A 20,257-nucleotide genomic window follows, 5' to 3' on the forward strand; every position below is an offset into this window, starting at 1 on the left:
TTTGTGTTGATTTATGTTGGACCATAAGAGTGACCTAAACATAAACGTACGAATAAAGAGAAAATTTCTTAATCAAACTTGGTGTTCTCGTTTTATTTTGATAAATATATGGAGCTTAACACTGAAGTGATGCGAGCATTTAAAATTCAATTGATTAAAAATGAACCAAAGATGGCAGGCAAATCATGATCGGCTAATTATTATTATGATTATGGTTAACTATAAGTTATCCGTAGTTAGTGTTATTGTTTAACTAAACTTCGTTTAGAATAGTTTGAACGGGATAGAGATTGTCCCCACCTCTAACTCAACTATAACCATAGATCAAACATTGCTTACACTATCGCTTAGGTCTGTGGAAGTAAGCTCAATAGAGGCGATTGTTGTTACTACAAGGACAAACAAAGACATAATCATACCGAAACAGCTCAAAAGAATATCGTAGGTATTGAAACTGATTAAGACAATTAAACTGTCCCAGTCTCTTACGTTGATATATTTATATCTTCGCGGTACCCTTAACAGAATTGTCTGGTAGCCCTTAAAAGTTACCTTAAAACACGATAAATAATTTTTCAAACATGCTTTCAAAATATGAGAACGTTAATGTTGCGTTTGACAGAGAAACGATGTTTTAATCGTTTAGGATGGATATTTCAAATATACTTTGAACAGTACAGAACGTGACGTCAGCTTCGCAAATGCGACATAACCCACGCACCATACAGTTCCTACAGTAATCACAACATAAACCGCGTTTGAATACAGATTAATTTCTTCCTTAATTTTCGGTGAAATTTCTTATAAATCACATATGTTTTTTTTTTAAATCGTTACCGGACGTCATAAATGTAGTGCATCGGGAACTTTTTTTTGTAACACAAGATGAGTTTCAACAGCAGACTCTGCGTTGTTTACACATCGCGCTGTATAGCTCCAACGCGAAGAATGTACGCATGTAGTCTACTCTAACGTAAACGATCGGACAGTTCTGCGAAGCCTAAGCTTCTCGGTACTACATTCTACTCTGACATCGATTCCGCCAAGTTTCATCTTTCGGTGTTCCAAACACTTTTCAAGTTTCCTTTTATTGTGAAGTTTATCCGTGAATTTTTATTTCAGCGATTTTGAAGAAGAGTGTATGACCTGTGGTTTGATTGTGAGAGTGTATTATGTGCAACGTTATATACGTATATCAACTGGGCATGGTAGGCTGTATGTGTTCGTGATGTGTACATATTATATAATAGGCAATCACCTGTGCGTGTACACGCCAGAGTGTATTTGCTGCGAAAATGGGAGTGAACGTGAAAAGAAGAAAACGTCGAATGGCGGCAATTGTCACATGGTTAGAAAGGGAAAACTAAAACTACGAGAACAATGTATCAAAATCTACCACCAGACAATTCCTTTAATAACAAGTTACCCAAGATGGAGTCTAGGCACGGAATCAACGCATATTGACTACATTTGACACTTTCAGCTCCTGCAGTACTAGCCCTCTCCTCGGAAACAAAATTGTACATTCTGAGGCACAATTATACCCTTGCTATATATTCGGTCTTTGTTTCTGTAAGAACACATGGTGAAGTTGCTAACTAATTTGAAATTTCGGTGCCATTAAAAAGTACGGTAGTTTCCACCCTCGCATCTTCTGGATTTTGACCTATTACCCTATGACCTGTATTTAGAAGACAATTTTCATAAAGGTGAATCTGTTTAGAAGATGTCGTATGATGTCCAAAATAGGTTCCATTTCCTTTAGCCCTCAACCCAACAACAGTCTTCTTCCCTTGAGGCAGCTTCCGGTTTTGCATAGAATAACAATTAGGGTTTGATGCCAGGTTAAATTAAACATAGGGATCGACCCCATCTAAGGAATATATAGCGCAGTTGGTAGAGCACATGAATGTCTTGGGGACCCAAGTTTGAGTCCTGTTCTAGCCAATAACTCAGGTGCTCTTTGTGAGTACATACAGTCAAGACGCACTTTTGTTTCATGAATTGAAGCAAAAGCTATAGGTTTGAATTCACGTTTTTTGTTTTTGGGGGGGGGGGAGGGTAAAATACCTATTTGTTGTCACGAATCACACCGCTTGACATAGCATAATGTTGTAACAGTTAAGAGATGATTCCAAATAATTGAATTAGTTTATTGTTCTTTCAAGTAGACCATGCTGTTTAAGTGTGCTGATTTCCCTTTATTTACTCACATTTGTTTCAATACAACCAGCTTCACACATTAAATGTTTACTTGAAAGACTGTAAGAAACGTATGAAATAGTCGTCATGAGGGGAATCTGCAGTTATACTTTCTTGTCAATGAAGCTACAATCTACAGACTTTTAAAAAAAAAACATATGTTATGATATGTATTACGTTGTTTCTTTTTGTTTCTCTCTCCCTTTTCCTTTTTCATCTCTTTGTTCTTCTTTTGTCTTGTTGGTAAAGTAGCACATTCCGCTGCGATACGTCTGAGCGAAATTACATTTAAGCAATACAAGTGAGAAAAGAAAACAAGATCAAGTTTAACATATTTAATCAAATAACTCTTTTATTGATTTCTACTGAATGTATATCAATCACCATTTTAATACAATCACTATAACTCTCTGCAACGTTGCATGTATCATGATTTTTGTGTTGATTTTTCATTTTCATCTTTGACGGCTTCTGTTATTTCTTTTTACGTTACAGCTGCAACTCTAAGGTTTCCGCCTCATTAAAGCGATATGTTTACGAAATGTACTTTGATGTTTTTGAACTGTTATTACGTCAAGACTCACTGAAGACATCAGATAGGTCGAATTTTCATTTTTGTGAACTTCAAGTGGTTTCTGGTGATGTCATGGTTTGACCAGATGGTATTTTTCAGTCTTCCAAAAGCCCAGGAAGCCAACCTAATGCGGCGTTTGACGTATTGCGGGGACATTGCTGCCAATGAAGACAAAGTTGTCAACTTTCTCAACATGTACTTGGTTAAGGAGAACATATTTGGTGTCTTCAGACATTATTTTACACTTTGTTTGGTTGAATATATATATATATATATATATATATATATATATATATATATATATATATATATATGTATGTATATATATATATATACATACATATATACATTTCCGTAGTTGAATGAAATATATATAATCTTTAGCTATTAATCTCAAGATGTGTAATTTTTGATAACGAACTTAGAAAAGGAACAAAAAAAGCAAAACAACATCCAATGGCAACACAACGTAACCGGATATAGACTGAATATTTATGGGTTTTTTTCAAGCTTTGGGTGCCTATTTCACAGGTGTTAACAATACAAAAACTACTGTGTTGTGTACAATCTCCATCTAGATAAATGATAATGTAAACAAAAACATATTGAATGTAAACAAGCATAAAAAACGTCTTTGATTAAAAATCAAAACAATTCAAGAGATGGATTTGACATAGGCCACACAGAATGAAACGAAAGAAAGCATTTACAACAGATCACCGTTTTTAGGAAGCTTTCACAAAGTTGAATGTTATTCAGGTCACTATTGTTTAATATATAAATATATATAAAATAAATACATATACCGATATATATATAATATATATACGGAAAAGCTCAGCAAATAAATGTATATGACCATTGTCAGATGTTTTATGTGGTTGCGTTCCCCTGCCATGTGGCTCCATTTGAAACCCCCACACCCACCTCTTCTCAAATTATCTTTAAAACCTCTTCCAAATATATATATATATATATATATATATATATATATATATATATATATATATATATATATATCTTCTCAAATTATCTTTAAAACCTCTTCCAAATATATATATATATATATATATATATATTTAGTGAAGTGATGCGAGTCTTAAAAATCAATTGAATAGAAATGAACCAAAGGTTGCAGGCAAACCTTGATCGGCTAATTATTATCATTATTATTATGAGTAAACTATAAGTAATCAGTAGTTAGTATTTATTGTTTAACCAAACTTCGTTTAAAATAGTTTGAACGGGATAGAGGACGGCCGCACCTCTAACTCAACTATCACCATAAATCACATATTGCTCAAAATATCGCTTAGGTCTGTGGAAGTAAGCTCAATAGAGGCGATTGTTGTTACTACAAGGACATACAAAGACACAATCATACCGAAAACAGCTCAACAGAATATCGTGTCCCAGTCCCTAAAGTTGAAATATTTATATCACGGTACCCTTAAAAGAATTGTTTGGTAGCCCTTAGAAATTGCCTTAAAACACATAATAAATATGAGAACCTTAATGTTGCGTTTGACAAAGAAACGATTTTTCAATGGTGTAAGATGAATATTTCAAATATACTTTGAACAGTACAGAACGTGACGTCAGCTTCGCAAATGCAGACTTCATGCGACATAACCCACGCTCCATACAGGTCCTACAGTAATCACAACATAAACCGCGTTTGAATACAGATAAATTTCCTCCTTAATGTTCGGTGAATTTCTTATAAATCATATATATTTTACAAAATCCTCAAGAAGTCATATATGTAGTGCATTGGGCTGCTTTTTAACATTTTATTAAGTATATATGACGGAAATGAGAACGGATTATTCTACGGTGATATTACGCAGAATCCGCAGATTGAATATGGCCCTATCCCCTACCCCCTTATGCACCCTTCATAGGAGCTAAAGGCCTACAGCCAAGAGAGAACGTTGGAGCCGTAAAATATTATTTCTTTAGAGAAGTCTTGCGGTCAATAAGAAATATCGGTAAACGCAACATAATGAATTCAGTACTTATTCATCATGGTCATAGCTACTATAGTAACTGTATTCATTACACTTTGTAACCCAAATATGAAACGTTTGTATCAAATATGTTCAACGAAACATAAATAATATGTACAATATTGTCGCCTTATTTGCACAATCATAATATTGAGATATCAATGTAACTTTCCAATGTCAATTTCGTATGTAGCTTCTTCTAACTAGCCATGCATTTCAAAGCATCCAAATCTGACACTACACATGTTCTTTGTACCATTTTGTGTTTCAATCCTCCTCCGAACACGATTATACTGGGATCGAAACATCTGGTCTTTTAGTTTATGTATATTTTAAAATAAATTTGTTTCCACAATCTACTCTCCCATAAAATCAATCCCGATGATAGAGTGGGGTAGCTAATAGATGATACACTTTATACCTGACCTGAAAACGCTCCAACTCTCTATCAAATTACTGCAAATAATTCCCTCTGAAAAAAATCGCCGATTTGAAATATGTGTCTCCAAATAGTGCAGTGTTTGCCCACAGATTGAAGTGCAACACAACAGTATTTACGGCTATCATTCGTATCGATGCGCAATAGACTATACCGGGAAAGTTCCTTTCCCAACGTTGGCATCAGTGCGGGAGGGCGTTGATAAATCATCGCATATGCATTATGATCATTTATACTTCTGAAAACATATAGCTGTGTAGAGTCGTGGTCCATATTTGAACTGGTGTAACGCTACTATTACTTGTTATGTTGTTGATGTATAATATTCAGTTTAAAATAGATTGAATAAACGATAGGTCACATTAAAGGTAACATTGAAAACCCCTTGTTAACCCGGTAGCGTGTATATATCAAGTTGAGATATTTATCTCACAGATGCCTTCTTGACTTTGTTTGACAAATATTTCAGAAATATTCTACAGAAGATAACCTGGACATGACGACTAATGTCACTAATCCAAGATCTTCCACTGATATATAAACTCTCTTCCTCAGTCCCATTACCTTGCACAAGTTTAAACGAAGGTAAACAGTGGAAAACATCAGTTTGCATGATACATGGTAACATAATTCATGGGTATGAAAATCAGCACATTAAGTTCACTGCGCGATACCACACTCAGGTCTGAGCATCGTCAATGGGACGTTGACTACACAGTAATGCCTGACAAGCCGAGACTAGCTTGACTGCTTTAAAGACACAAATTACGGTGTAGAAACATGTCTTCTCTTTATTCCGTCCTAAGACCCTTACTTTCCCTTGATTAACGAGATTATGTGAGGTATTGCAATATATAACAACCAGTTAGGAACGAGTTCTTTTTTATAGCCAAATTAGGTGGCTTACGTTAAATTCATAGTATGCAATGTTTAGGTACAGCTGAAGGGACTAATGTGGACCTCTGTAGCTGTGTACATTTACAAGTTTGCTAAACGACTACTATATATATATATATATATATATATATATATATATATATATATATATATATATATATATATATATATATATATATATATATATATATATATATATATATATATATATATATATATATATATAGCAATGGTATATATATATACCATTGCTATCCTTATTATACTTTTATTTTAAATATATAACTATTTTATTACTATGATTATTAATTTTATTATCATGTTTTGCTTTGTTTGGTTATATAACTCTGTACATTTACTCTATGGCTGCGATTTATTTTAGAAAAAACACCCAAAAGCTTCGGTCGTATTAACGATATGTTCTTTCTATTATTTAATATATTGGCACGATGGTCTTGGCATTCATCCAAATAGTCACGCGATCTATAGCCTACGGTGGCTCTAAGATAAAACTTAGAAATGGCATGGTATCTCTTTTAACCTTAACTAAACTTAACACAACTTCTGATTACGTTACTTTTTAAAAAGCCAAACACGTTGTGGCATCAGTTTTCTACCGTGCCCTCCTACTTCCTTGTATCTCCTCGTCACCGTCAGAACAAAAATACTTAAAATACTTCATTACGACTTCAGACGAGCAGCAAACGTAACCTCTTCCATCACGATGTTGTGTATTGTTCGTTTTACGGCCTTTGCCGTAATTTTACTTATTTCGTTGACAACGAAGAGCGCTGTCTCACAAGAACTGGTGAGTTGAGTTTTAAATATACATTTCTTTCGAAACAAAATGTTAGCATTTCGGGTACAGTATTTCAAGACATCATGATTTGGCAAAAAAAAGAGTGATGACTTAGTCTAGAAGACTGGTCTATTCGTATACATTGCTTCATTTAGACCGTATTGGTTCGAAATTTAATTATGAATTCCATTTTGCAAAAGACATTACTTACGAAGTGTCACAAACATTTGCTTCAATTGTTACATACAGTATATTTTGTCTTCAGCATATAGTGGCAACTGTGACGTGGATCATAGAACTAGTTATACTAAATAATTATATCGACAATAACTATGATTATCCACCACTTAAACAATATGATAATCGTATATTTTTATCTGTAGCATCCTTTTGGATACATGATTTTTATGCAATAGTGTTTCAATTTGGTTTAATTTAAGCAGCCTTAAGTACCTTCCAAAAAATAAACTACACACAGAATCGTTACAAATTTTAATCTGAATTCGGTACCATCGTTCAGTTTGCCTATTTGATCAAAAAGGGGTTTCTTTCAATATGAAAGTGATGCAATCTATCTGATAATTAAACTTTGCCAGTTTCATTTAAATAAGTATATTAAACTCAAATGTTCTCAATAATGTGCTTTATACTGAATTTAAAGGGGATGCGCCGATTGAATGAGAACTTGCATCATGTTTGGTTAGTAGTTTTGGCTGCATTGAATCAAACAACCTTTAGCAGTTCATAAATTAGTTTTTATTCTTTATTATACTTTACATTGGACAGTAAGGAAATTAGGATTAGTTACAACAATTAAAATTATCAAAGAACATTACCAGTTAATATCTTAGACAGAGAAACTTGAGGATAATGCATCGTTCTCAAGAAGCTATTTGTAGCTTAAAGCAAAACCGGAGTTATACATGTCTCCCATACTAAACTATGTTATAAAAACAGATATTTGTATCTTCATTTAATTTTTTTTCACCGTTTATATTCATCGTTTATCATCAATGCAAACAGAAATTTGCTTTAGATTTGTAACGTAACTTCTTCATTTTTGTTGTTGTAAGTATACATACTACATGGAACACCACTTTTCGAGTACATGTGCAAGTATATAGCAAAATACTAGGGTAAAGGAAACGGAGTCGATGTGGCTTAATTGAATAAATCAGGACATAAGGAAAAGGCGTGCCATAACTCCACAAAAGTAACTTTATGTTTCTAAAGCTGGAAGTTCTTAAATAGTTGAACCTTTCAATACTGATTATGAATTTGAATTTAAAGAAAAACTCATTGATTAATGGATTTCGTTCATTCCTTTTGCAATCATAAATATAGTTTTTAATACGAAGTATCAAAAAGTTGTAGGGATGTCCCCTCCCGTTGTTATAACTAAAAAAGATATCCTGCTTTGAAAAAAAGAACTGCTTCTTAAGAAACATATTTTCAAGATCTAAAATAAAAGAGGCAGTTATGGGACATTTCCAAAATAAGTGCTCAATATTCTCAGTTTCAATTTTACAAAAGCTACAAAGATCTGAATCATTTTACCCATCAATGAAAGGAGCCTATTCGTGGCAACAATTTTATGAATAAATTTGAACTGGAAAAAATTGGATTTTAGCTTCAGAGACAGTGTAATACGGCATTTAATTTATGTTGTTTGTTTATATCTTCTCTGGAACACATTATTTTCTAAACTTTTTGAACTGTCATAAACATTTTGGTAACACTTATTTCGTAGTTTCTCCGTTACTTGAAACTGATTGAGATATTTTTAATGTTTTACATTCGTTTTAAATGTGTCATTAATATATTGCCCTTTAGTTCTTCCTATATCAAATTGGTTCCCAAATAAAGACTACTTAAATTAACTATGTGAAACTTTTTGATAAAATTATCGGTCAATTTCATTTCGTTACAATTGTTATCGTTTTCATTTAACATAATAATATTTTCATTGCAAATACGTTAATATTATTATACTTATAATTATATATATGCGTTTATTGAAAAATGGTTATTTAGTGACTTCAGGTAGCTTAAAATAAAGAAACTGTAGTACATAATTGAATGGAACATGGAAGATATTTTATTTTCCAAACAATAACGAGTAATTAATTTGATCATTTCAAAATTTGTTTACAAGTTTTCATATCCGAATTTCCTTCACAAGGTACCGGTATGTACGTTACCAACTCGAAGAAGTATATCCCAGTTAGTAGGGCAATGGATTTCACATTCTAGAAAAACTCTTCTTGTAACATTGCTGAAATAAATTTAAATTCCTCCTGCAAACGAATGCAAGTATATCCCCATTGATTGAACACAACGTTGGATATTATTGGTAAACTAGCGTGAAATTTAACCCTATCATTTATAGCAACAGTTACAACTAGTATTTTCTTGTGGCAGATCGCACTGATAGTATGGCTTATAGATATGTCATACATCATATACCACTCCGACACGTATGACATTTTGTACTTTTTCTAAGTACTTTCTGATTTGAATTCAGGTTAAACATTTGATATTATTCTTTGTCGATGCAAGTAGTTGCTGCAACGTTTTACTTCATAGTGAATGCACAATTTTAATCCTCTAAGTTTGAATAAACAATTAATAACAAGTTACTTTTTTGAAATGTTGTTGCAATTCTTTAAATATGTGAAACAAATATATTGCTTTGTTTATATGAAAAATATACTAATTACTTCCATCTGCTCATAAGCTTTCTTATATAACGGAACGTATAGTTACTAGAAATACGTGTTTGAGAGGTTCACGATCTTCTAATGGATTTCAACAAGAAGATACTTGGCAATGCTAAGAATGAGTAAACCTTTCTTAAAGTCAAACATTTGATAACGAATATTTGGAATTTATTTGATTAACATTATCTCTGATAATGGTGCTGCAGCTGTAAATTGGCCTTTTCTTCGTAGTAATCTAGTTTGCGTTAATTTTACTCATCAAATTTTAGGTAACGTGATCATTGCAGTCATATAGTTTCGTCATTACCAACTCAACTAAATTTCATTTACTCGACTTCTACGATAAATTCTTGATGTCTAGTAGCAAGATTCTGATTCCAACTTTTCCTCTTTTTATACAATTTAAACCGATTTCAGGAACCAAACTTCCTTTAGCGTTTCAGTTGTTTTATTAACAGTAAACACTGTTTAAATATCAACTTTCAAAATTATTAAATCGTTTTAAACTCTCGTTTTCCTTCTTTTATTACAGAATGCCCGACAAACTCCCCTCGAGGATATAGACAGCAAAATTCCACGTATGTATTTAATATCCTAACAACTATTGTTACATTTTATAGCAAACTGTGATCGATTGTTTCAGACATATTTTCTTTGTCAAATAAATGTACATTTTTTTTATATATTCTTACCCAATCACATTGTTTTTTCTTCATATATATTTGTTAGTTAACTAAAAGCTCGACGAGGTTTATGAACCCATTATGGAGGTTATTCTATACAGCCTCAGTTTATTGTTCGGGAAAGAAGCAAATATTTCCGTTGTTTAGCTTGGTGATTTTTTGTTTTGTTTTGTTTTCATTTATTGATATTGATTACGAAACTACAATTGTTTTCAAAGTCTGCATTAAATGAATTTGAGTAGCTCGAAAATATTTAAAAACACATTAATTTAATATCGTGTGTATTTGTAATGTTATGCGAAATTAATGTTGATTCTGACCCAATACTGTAATGAACATAATAGCTCTCGTTGCATAAAGAAATCAATAATGCACCACGCTGATGAGAATTTTAATACAAACATTAACATTACATTGATAAATGTAAACGTTGTTTTTAACGGTAGGACCGATAGCAATTATTCATGTCGTTGCAATTTCCATTCTTCTTCCTTTTGTTGCTTTTATATGCTGAAGTCGGCTTTATTTTCTTTAAATCGCTTACAATTTTTTTCATTCTTCGCCAATAGTATTGAAGGCAATGTCAGCATCAAAAATGAAGACACTTATACTTTGCTTGTAAATTTCTTGTTTAAATTTCTTTGTATTCATGTATGGTATTGTGAAAACATCTACCTTGATTAAATACTCATAATTAATTAAGGGCTATATGGATGATTTGTTTTACAGAGTCCTATTTCTTTTACCGTGAATCCGAGTTTCCCGTAGACTGTTACGATGTTATGCACCAATGTTCGTCCTCTGTCGACAGCGGCGTCTACCTCATCAAACCCCCTGGTTATCAGGAACCATTTGAAGTTTACTGCGATAATAGCTTAGAAAATGGTGGATGGACGGTATGCGATTTAATATTTCCTATTTCCAACTTAGCATTACCATTTTTTTCTCTTTTTATGAATAACAAAATACTCTTTTTTTATATTCATTTTGAAAGTTACGTGAAATAAATGCCTTCATAACTGCCTTAGTAACTGTATCTAGATTGGGAGTGTATTATGTGCATTTTAGCTCAACGTGTCTAGTCAATGCACGAAAAGGTAATTATTTCCTTTACTGGACCGCTGTAGTATAATGAAATTGGCCGGTTTGGGTTAAAACAACATTTTATCTTAATGATTTTTAATTTTCGATTCTGTTAGATACGAAAACAATAGTTAAAATATTAAAAGTGAAGTTCGTTATAGCCAGGCTAATCATATTCGTTTGTTCGAAATATTGAACTGTATTTTTGTGTTTCATGTGTGAAAAGCAATTACATATAGTGGAATGTGAATGGGCGACGAATCGTTTATATTAGAATTAATATTTAAAACCCAAATTATTTATCTTCATTAAGGGAAAATTAAATTAGTCTGATTGCCTGTCTTCTTTTGAGTAACGTATGGTTAGTTTAAACTCATCATAGAAGCTGGTTCCAAAACTTAAAAAAAAATCGTTAGCACTGGTTACATTTGGTTTGTCAACAGGTACTGCAACGTCGACTGGATGGATCAATTGACTTTAATCGAAAATGGGAGGAATATGGGGCTGGATTTGGATTTCTCTCAAATGAGTTTTGGCTTGGAAATGATAGAATTGCATATCTAACAAACCAGAGAACTTACCAACTCCGAATTGAAATGACGAAAGCAGATGGCTCCATGTTTAATTTGTCATACGACGACTTTCGCATCAGTGACGGCTACAGTAACTATAAACTCGTCAGTGTCGGACAGGCTAATCTAACGTCAGGTTCGTTGTAGTTCTATACACTTTATAGCAGTGCAGTAAACAGCAACATAGGTCGCTTCATTTGTTTTTGGACCATCAAATGTGCACAATCACTTGAATAGAAACTATAATTTGGTAACTTGGTGAAGTATTGAATATGACAACATGTCAAAATTTCTTACTGAGTGATCAATGACTTAATATAGCGATTTTATTTGTGATTTCTCTAAAATGCATTGTTCAGTGAAACAATATGTTCATGCTATGTTTTCTTTGCAGACGTCCCTATCACTTTGTGTCCAACCAACAAAGTGTTTGGCAACTGTACTTGTGAGGGCACTTGTTCTGACCCAGACGGTTGCACTAATTCCTGCAGTAGTGGATCAACAAGATGTGTTTGTCCTCCTGGTTACCTGATGGACGGTGATACTTGTCAACCCATACAAGAGTGTGGATGTTACCTCTCTGGGGCCAATGGTGGCAGGGGAAAAGTTTTGCCGGTAAGGTTCACCCTCGTTATTTAATAACAAATGTCTAAAATATCATCAGAATTAATATTAACTTCAATAGTTGTCTTCCGTCGAATAAAGTCATTGAATCATTCCCAAACGTTAACATCGAATGCTTGATATTTTTGATATAGCACATGTTTGCATGTAACTTATACGCAATATTTGCTTTGTTATTGTGTCATTTGATATCTTTAGTTCAAAAAGGTGTGAAATTATCCTCTTCGAGCTAGCTGGCTCTATGTATTTGTTGTTTTGTTAGTTTGGGGCAATGCTTCATTCTAATGGTGATTTAACTTTATGTACATTTAACTTACAAATGTATATAGTTTGAAGTTAATTCATCAAAGTTCTGTTTGTCAATTGCAGGAGGGAGAGGAGTACATTGCTCCCAATTGTCAGAGCAGATGTTCCTGCAGTAATGGTCAGTTAGATTGCGATGGCAGCTATCAGTGCCACCCTAAAGCAATCTGTGAAGAAAGAGACGATCTCTTGCAGTGTTACTGTAATGCAGGGTACACGGGAAATGGTTTATTATGTACAAGACTAGTACCACCGTCAGACTGCCAAGAAATATACGAAAGTGGAGAGAGAGATAATGGTATTTTCCAAATCAAGCCAACCTCTTGGACTGGTTCGCCTTTCGACGTATACTGTAACATGACGGATGAAGGAGGTTGGACGGTAAGGTGTAACCTATTGTATTTAATTTTAGTAGTAAATAACGCATAACCAATTGGTATGCCTCTATTTCTAAATTTTATTTTGTTACCTAAATCATGATCGGCGGCGAGGAAATAAGAATAATTTAAAGATGAGTCAGTTGCTGAATGAACATAAAGGGAGCAGAAAGAATATATATGTGATCCTTGTTATGTATGGAGATTAATTGGTTTGACTGTATTTTCAAGTATTCTTGGGGGTCTAGTAACTGGTACTTCACGTTTGACAATAAAGAGAGATTGGTTGTAATGTTTTGTCACATTTATATCCAAGCTTTTTAATATCGACTACGTTTCTTTCATATTACAGGTTTTTCAGCGTCATATTGACGGATCTCAAGATTTCTTCCTATACTGGGATAATTACAAGCAAGGTTTCGGTAGTCTTACCAACAACTTCTGGTTAGGCAATGACAAGATATACAGCTTCACGAACCAACGACGTTATCAACTGAGAGTAGATTTAATAAATAGCAATGGGGTGCCTTATTTTGCTAAATACGACTTTTTTCGTATCAACGACGAAAATGACAACTACAGACTCCAACTGGGTAGTTATCGGTCCGAAAGCAATGCAGGTAAGTCTCAAAGATACGCAATGTTATTAAGTGATATTAATGTACCTGAAAATGTTAATGTTGAAAGTGAAACGTAGCTCTTGACAATTGCTATTTGTAATCATCAAATTAGTATATAGTTGTTGAAGCTGACTTAATTGTGTCAGATGTACCGTTTTCCTAGAAATACATTGTAGTCGATAATTAGCTGTACTCTATTGTCATCATGACCGATGTTAAACAAAAGGTTTCTTTTCATTTTTAGGAGGTTGTCGACTTGATTTGACATTAAAATGTGATACATTTAAATATACCGGTAGCTCTCTTTATGCTTAAATACATTGTCTTAACAAAATGCAAAACTTCCTTCACGTTTTCGTTATTCGATGGATTCGTAGATTTTGAAATGAATCAAACACAATATGTAAATAACTTTACCGTGAATGCATTAGCCGTGAAACACTTAACGGTGTTTAGTATGGCTAACATTTCTCTTTGGCTTAAAGAAAAAAAGCTGTTCGAAAGAATCCAAAGTTAGAGCGTCTTCCCCCTATTAGATAATACAAAGCATTTTATGATGAACTGTCAATGCTACTTACACCTTTACATACCTTCATACTCGGAACAAATTGGAACACTTCCGATCCAAAAAGAGACAGTTAAGGCAAACTTGGTATTATGAGTTTATTAAGCTTGTTTACATAGTTAGTGGCTAATGGTTATGTTCTTGTTAAGGAAAAACCAGTCATAATACGGAAGGAAATTATTGTGATAAAGATTGTTATATGACCAAACGGAAACAACAGGATTTGTAACTGCGGATCTGTAAATGCAGCATTTTTTTTTGGAACAGATGTCAAGCGTTCACAAGATATATTTGCCAAATCAACAATATATCTATTCACGCTGGGAAAATTATTCAAAAAGGAAAAAAAATAACGTCTTCTTTACAGTTTAATGCAATTCTAATACGAATGATATACTTACACCTTCCACTTCCAAAGGCTTTTATAAATGTACATAATAAAGAAAGACGTTGCTTTTTCGCAAACAATACTAGAACATATACGTTTGATGGAGCACAATGCATTTACAAAGGGACCATTACAAACTAGATATCACAACACCATACCGTAAGCCCGCGTATCATCACGCAACAGAAAATAAATATTGATGATAATATAATATAGAATTATAGTTGATAAAATCAAATGTTTATCTAAAGAAGGAACGGAACATCGACAAGTGGTTCAAACATTCACCATTACTGATGGCTTGTGATTGCACACTTTTTTTCCGGTACTCACCCACCCCCTTTCTCACAATTACACACACTGCATATGTAGTTCAATCATACTCTAAGAGAGATTAATCTGCAACATGTTTGTATAACAACCGCCCAACCCCCCCTCCCCCAACCCCCTCCCACTCCTAACTCAGACTAGGTTACTAATTTTCCATTCCTAACAAATTTAACCTCTCCGCTGCTCCTGATATTCACATTATGGATTTTACTGACAAAAAGTCCAAACTTTAAACATCTAATATACGGTACGTATAAAATGTGAGCTAACTTTATTGTATCACCTCTGTTTGCTACAGGAGACAGTCTTACTTATCATCAAAACCGACCATTCACCACACGTGACCGTGACAACGATGCTTGGGGTAGCAACTGTGCAAAGGATTATGGTAATAACTAATATTATTACTCTAACGGTGCATGGTGGTACAATAACTGTGCTCATTCGTCTCTCAACTCTCCATATGGACATAAAAGTTTCCATTGGTACTATCTGCCTTCCGGTAACTTCAACATCAAATTTTCCGAGATGAAACTACTTCCGGTATGATGGCTAATCTGCTTATACTTAACAGAAAATAATCGTATAAATTTATAACGATCGTCAACGATACACTTAATTTGTGATTCTTTGGCGCTAATGTTTGACTAAAGCGGTAAGAATCTTTATAATAAGATTAATATAGTATTTATCTGAAGAATGAATGTTCTACTGGTCGTAAGAAGTCACAAATAATCTATTTTGAAGATGTGCTTTAAGGTAAAGAATGAAATAAATATTGTAGGCATATTTAACCTAAAGGTATTTAGTTACATACCGAAATTTCAATTAAACTAGATTTGAAATGTACTTGTACGTACAAGTATAATTTAAAATTCTGTTTTAATTTAACTAATTTTGTACTGTTTGTTGGTAAGAAAATATGATTGCTTTATTCAGCTTAAATGACATTGAAAAGCATTTCGGCTACATTTATTTAGCTGATTATCAACAAATTACCATACTATTTGCCTAGTCTTGTGCGTAGTGAATATAACGTATCAGTAATAAAGAATACTATACTCTGTTTGAATTATTGTTAACACTTATAAAGTTAACTTCTTCATGGAATAGTTAAATATGGCACTTGATAGGCTTGACTAATCGGTAACTGGTTTTACGAAATGTTTTTATACGTGCCTGCATGTTTACACTACTGTGTGTAGCTTTTTTCTCGTTGTGTTGATTAAGAGTGACCTAAACATAAATTTATGAATAAAGAGAAAATGTTCATCAAACTTGGTCTTCTCGTTTCATTTTATTAATTATGTGGAGCTTCACACCTGGCGTGATGCGAGCAGTTAAAACTTAATGAAATAGAAATAAACCACACATGGGTGGCAACTCTTGATTAGCTTATTTTTTAATATTATAATGGTAAACTATAATTAATCGGTAGTAAGTATTTAATATTTAACAAAACTTCGTGTAGAGTAATTTAAAAGAAGAACGTCCGCACCTCTAACTCAACTATCACCATATAGATCACATATTGCTCACAACATCGCTTAGGTCTGTTTAGATTAGAGATTATCGTTGGTATTAAAACTGATTAAGACCATAGAACTGTCCCAATCCCTTACGTTGAGATATTTACATCGCCACGGTACCCTTAACAACACATTTCCCAAGATGAAGTACAAGCACGGAATGAACGCATGTTGACTGCATTGTACTCTCAGCCCCTGCAATAATAGCCCCCTCCCACTCCCCGAAAACAAGATAGAACATTCTGAAGCACAATTTGACCGTTGCTATTATTCGGTTTCTATATTGGTAAAAACACATGGTGAAGTTGTTAACTAATTTTGCCATATCAGTGCCATTGAAAGAGTAGTCTACACCCTCGCAACTTGACCTGTATTTGGAAGACACCTTTTCATGAAGGTTTATCTGTTTAGCAGATGTGATAAGATGTACAAAAAAAGTTTAATTTCCTTTAACCCCCAACCCAACAACAGTATTCCTCTTTTCATGCAGCTTTCCGGTTTTGCATAGAATGAAACTGGTGTTTGATCCCAGGTTAAGTTAAATGTAGGGATCGACCCCATCTAAGTAATATATACCACAGCTGGTAGAGCACGTTAATGTCTTAGAAGCCCAAGTGTCAGTCCTGTTGTAGCCAATGATTCATGAACTCTCTGTGGGTATATGCATTCAAGACGCACTTTTGTTTTCATGAATTGAAGCAGAAGCTATAGGTTTGAATTCACGTTTTTTAATTTTTTTTTTTTTTAAGTTTTATTTGTTGTCACAAAGCACACGGCTGGACGGAGCTTCATAATATCAACATTAAGAGATGATTCTTAATAATTGTATAAATGTATTGCTCTTTCAAGTGGACCATGCTGTTTAAGTGTGCTGATTAATCTTCCTTTACTGATGTTTGTTTCAATACAACCAGCTTCACACATGAAATGTTTACTTGAAAGACTAAGAAACGTGTGAAATAGTCGTCATGAGAGGAGTCTGCAGTTATAATTTCTTGTCACTGAAGCTTCCATCTCCAGACGTCTCTGTCTGAGCGAAATTAAACTAAAGCAATTCAAGTGAGAAATGAAAACAAGAACACGAAAAGTTGTTGTTAAGCACAGAGTTAACCGGTATCGCATCCAGTATACCAAAATGAGGCAAAGGAAAGATGGCAAAGCTGTATACATAAAAGAAAACGAAAAATTGGCAATTGTGCATGAAATGTCCCAATACAAATAATGTATGCAACAAATATTAAATAATATATATAGGTTATATATAAATAGTATAGTTCGTATCAGTGTTATGAAAAAAAGGTTCTCATAACGACATGCTTATCATGTCCAATAGTGACAATTAATCAAAGTAAATTTAATAAAGATTCACTAGATTCCTGTACCCATCAATCGAAAGGAATATTCCGTTTGCAAAAAACAAAAAGAAAGAAAAATATATGATTGCATTTTGCATAGCTTGTCACAATAATCAACTTTAAAGGAGAAATACAATAAAACACGGATTATTTGGTTCATGGCTATTCGAATCCAATACCCAACATTCATAATTCTTTATGTCTTGTACGTGTATCAAGATGTAATATATTAACATATTTCTACATGAGAACTTAGCATCGAACCACATTTTCTTGTTAAAGTAAAGTTAAAATATAATGCAATGTTATACAGTAACATATGTACCATTTTACTTTTATTTTTTGCTTAAATATATCTGAGAATCCGATCATGCGTACCTGACTAGCGTTCCATATTTAAAACATGAGTATGCTTTGATACTTGAAAAAAAGGATCTGGTTACTGACATCACAGCAGTCTATGAAAGCGCTATCTTACGTTTCGGTGCTTACAGTGTAACATTACTCCATAGTGATGTTGCTTTGGCAATGACAGTACCGCTTGCCAGATTCATAAACGTAAGGATGCCCTACAGGGTAGCTGAGAGTCGGGTTGGGCTTTGGGACAATGATATCACCGGGATCACTTTTAACACTTTAATTACTATATATGACGTAAATGAGAACAAATTATTCTTACGGTGATATTTCGCCGAATCCGCTGATTGAATATGGCCCTACAACCATCCCCCTGATGCACTCTACGTAGGAACTGAAGGCCTTCAGCCAAGAGAAAACGTTGGAGCTGTAAAATATCATTTCTTTAGAGAAGTCTTGCGGTCAATAAGAAATAACGGTAAACGCAACATAATGAATTCAGTATTTATTCATCATGGTCATAGCTACTATAGTAACTGTACTCATTACACTTTGTAATCCAAATATGAAACGTTTGTATTAAATATGTTCAACTGAACATAAATAATATGTGCAATATTGTTGCCTTATTTGCACAATCATAAATTGAGATATCAATATAACTTCCCAATGTCAATTTCGTGTGTAGCTTCTTCTAACTAATAATGCATTACTCAAAGCATCCATATCTAACAATACTTATGTTATGTGACACTACTCATGTTCTTAGTGCTTTGTGTGTGTCTCAATCCTCCTCCGAACACGATTATACTGGGATCGAACATCTGGTCCATTAGTTTAGTTTATATATGTTTTAAAGTACATTTTGTTTCCCACAAACTACTCTCCTCTCAAATCAATCTGGAGTGGGGGTAGTTAGTAGATGATAAACTGTATCACTGACGTCAAAAAGCTCCATACGTCTATCAAAATTACTGCAAATAATTCCCTCTGAAGAATTCCACTATTTAAAATATGTGTCTCCAAAACGTGCAGTGTTTGCCCACAGATTGAAGTGCAACACAACAATATTTACTGCAAGCATCGATGCGTAATAGACTATACAGGGAAATGCTAACAACAACTTCCTTTCCCAACGTTGGCATCAGTGCTGGAGGGCGTTGATAAATCATCGCATATGCATCATGGTCATTTACACTTCTCAAAATATATAGCTGTGTAGAGTCGTGGTCCATATTATAACTAGTGAAACGCCAGAGCAATAGATAGTTCACCTTGAAGGAAGCATTGGAAACCGCTTGACACCCCGGTAGCGTTTATATATCGAGCTGAGATATATAGATCACAGATGCCATCTTGACTCTGTTTGACAAATATTTAAGAAAGTTTCGGCAGAACATAACCTGGGCATGACTACTAATACAAGATTTAATACAAGATCTTTCACTAATATATAAACTCTCTTCCTCAGCCCCATTACCTTGCACAAGTTTAAACGATGAAGGTAACAGTGGGAAACCTCAGTTACATAATGCATGGTAACATAATGCATGGGTACGAAAATCAGCACATTAACTTCACTGCGCTGTACCACACTCAGGTCTGTGCAATGTCAATGGGACGTTGATCACATAGTCATGACTGACAAGCCGAGACTACTTTGGCTGCTATACAGACACAATTTACGGTTGAGAAACATGTCTATTTGTTTTAAAGTTATTTTGTCCTAAGATTTGTATTACCCTTACTTTTCCTTGGAGTAACGAGATTATGTGAGGTATTGCAATATGTAACAACCAGTTACGAACGAGTTCGTTTTTATAGTCAAATT

General features: G+C 33.8%; 1 protein-coding gene across 1 annotated transcript; it reads left to right on the forward strand.

Moving 5' to 3' along the window:
- The first annotated feature begins 6,786 nt into the window (after window positions 1-6,786).
- LOC139974491 (uncharacterized) lies at window positions 6,787-16,462 on the forward strand. The gene is made up of 8 exons (XM_071981678.1): window positions 6,787-6,929; window positions 10,173-10,218; window positions 11,053-11,219; window positions 11,850-12,114; window positions 12,373-12,593; window positions 12,972-13,286; window positions 13,635-13,902; window positions 15,484-16,462. Exons 1-8 carry the CDS (start codon window positions 6,846-6,848, stop codon window positions 15,582-15,584), a joined length of 1,467 nt encoding a protein of 488 aa, XP_071837779.1. The 5' UTR covers window positions 6,787-6,845; the 3' UTR covers window positions 15,585-16,462.
- Window positions 16,463-20,257: the final 3,795 nt, after the last annotated feature.

This window comes from Apostichopus japonicus, chromosome 9, assembly GCF_037975245.1.
Source record: "Apostichopus japonicus isolate 1M-3 chromosome 9, ASM3797524v1, whole genome shotgun sequence".
NCBI classification, from domain to species: domain Eukaryota; kingdom Metazoa; phylum Echinodermata; class Holothuroidea; order Aspidochirotida; family Stichopodidae; genus Apostichopus; species Apostichopus japonicus.

Excerpts from the sequence above, each read along its gene's own strand:
- LOC139974491 (XM_071981678.1), top strand. The coding sequence starts at position 6,846 with ATGTTGTGTATTGTTCGTTTTACGGCCTTTGCCGTAATTTTACTTATT. Across the intron at positions 6,930-10,172 it reads GCGCTGTCTCACAAGAACTG|AATGCCCGACAAACTCCCCT; the intron begins GTGAGTTGAGTT and ends CTTTTATTACAG. Across the intron at positions 13,903-15,483 it reads TCGGTCCGAAAGCAATGCAG|GAGACAGTCTTACTTATCAT; the intron begins GTAAGTCTCAAA and ends TGTTTGCTACAG.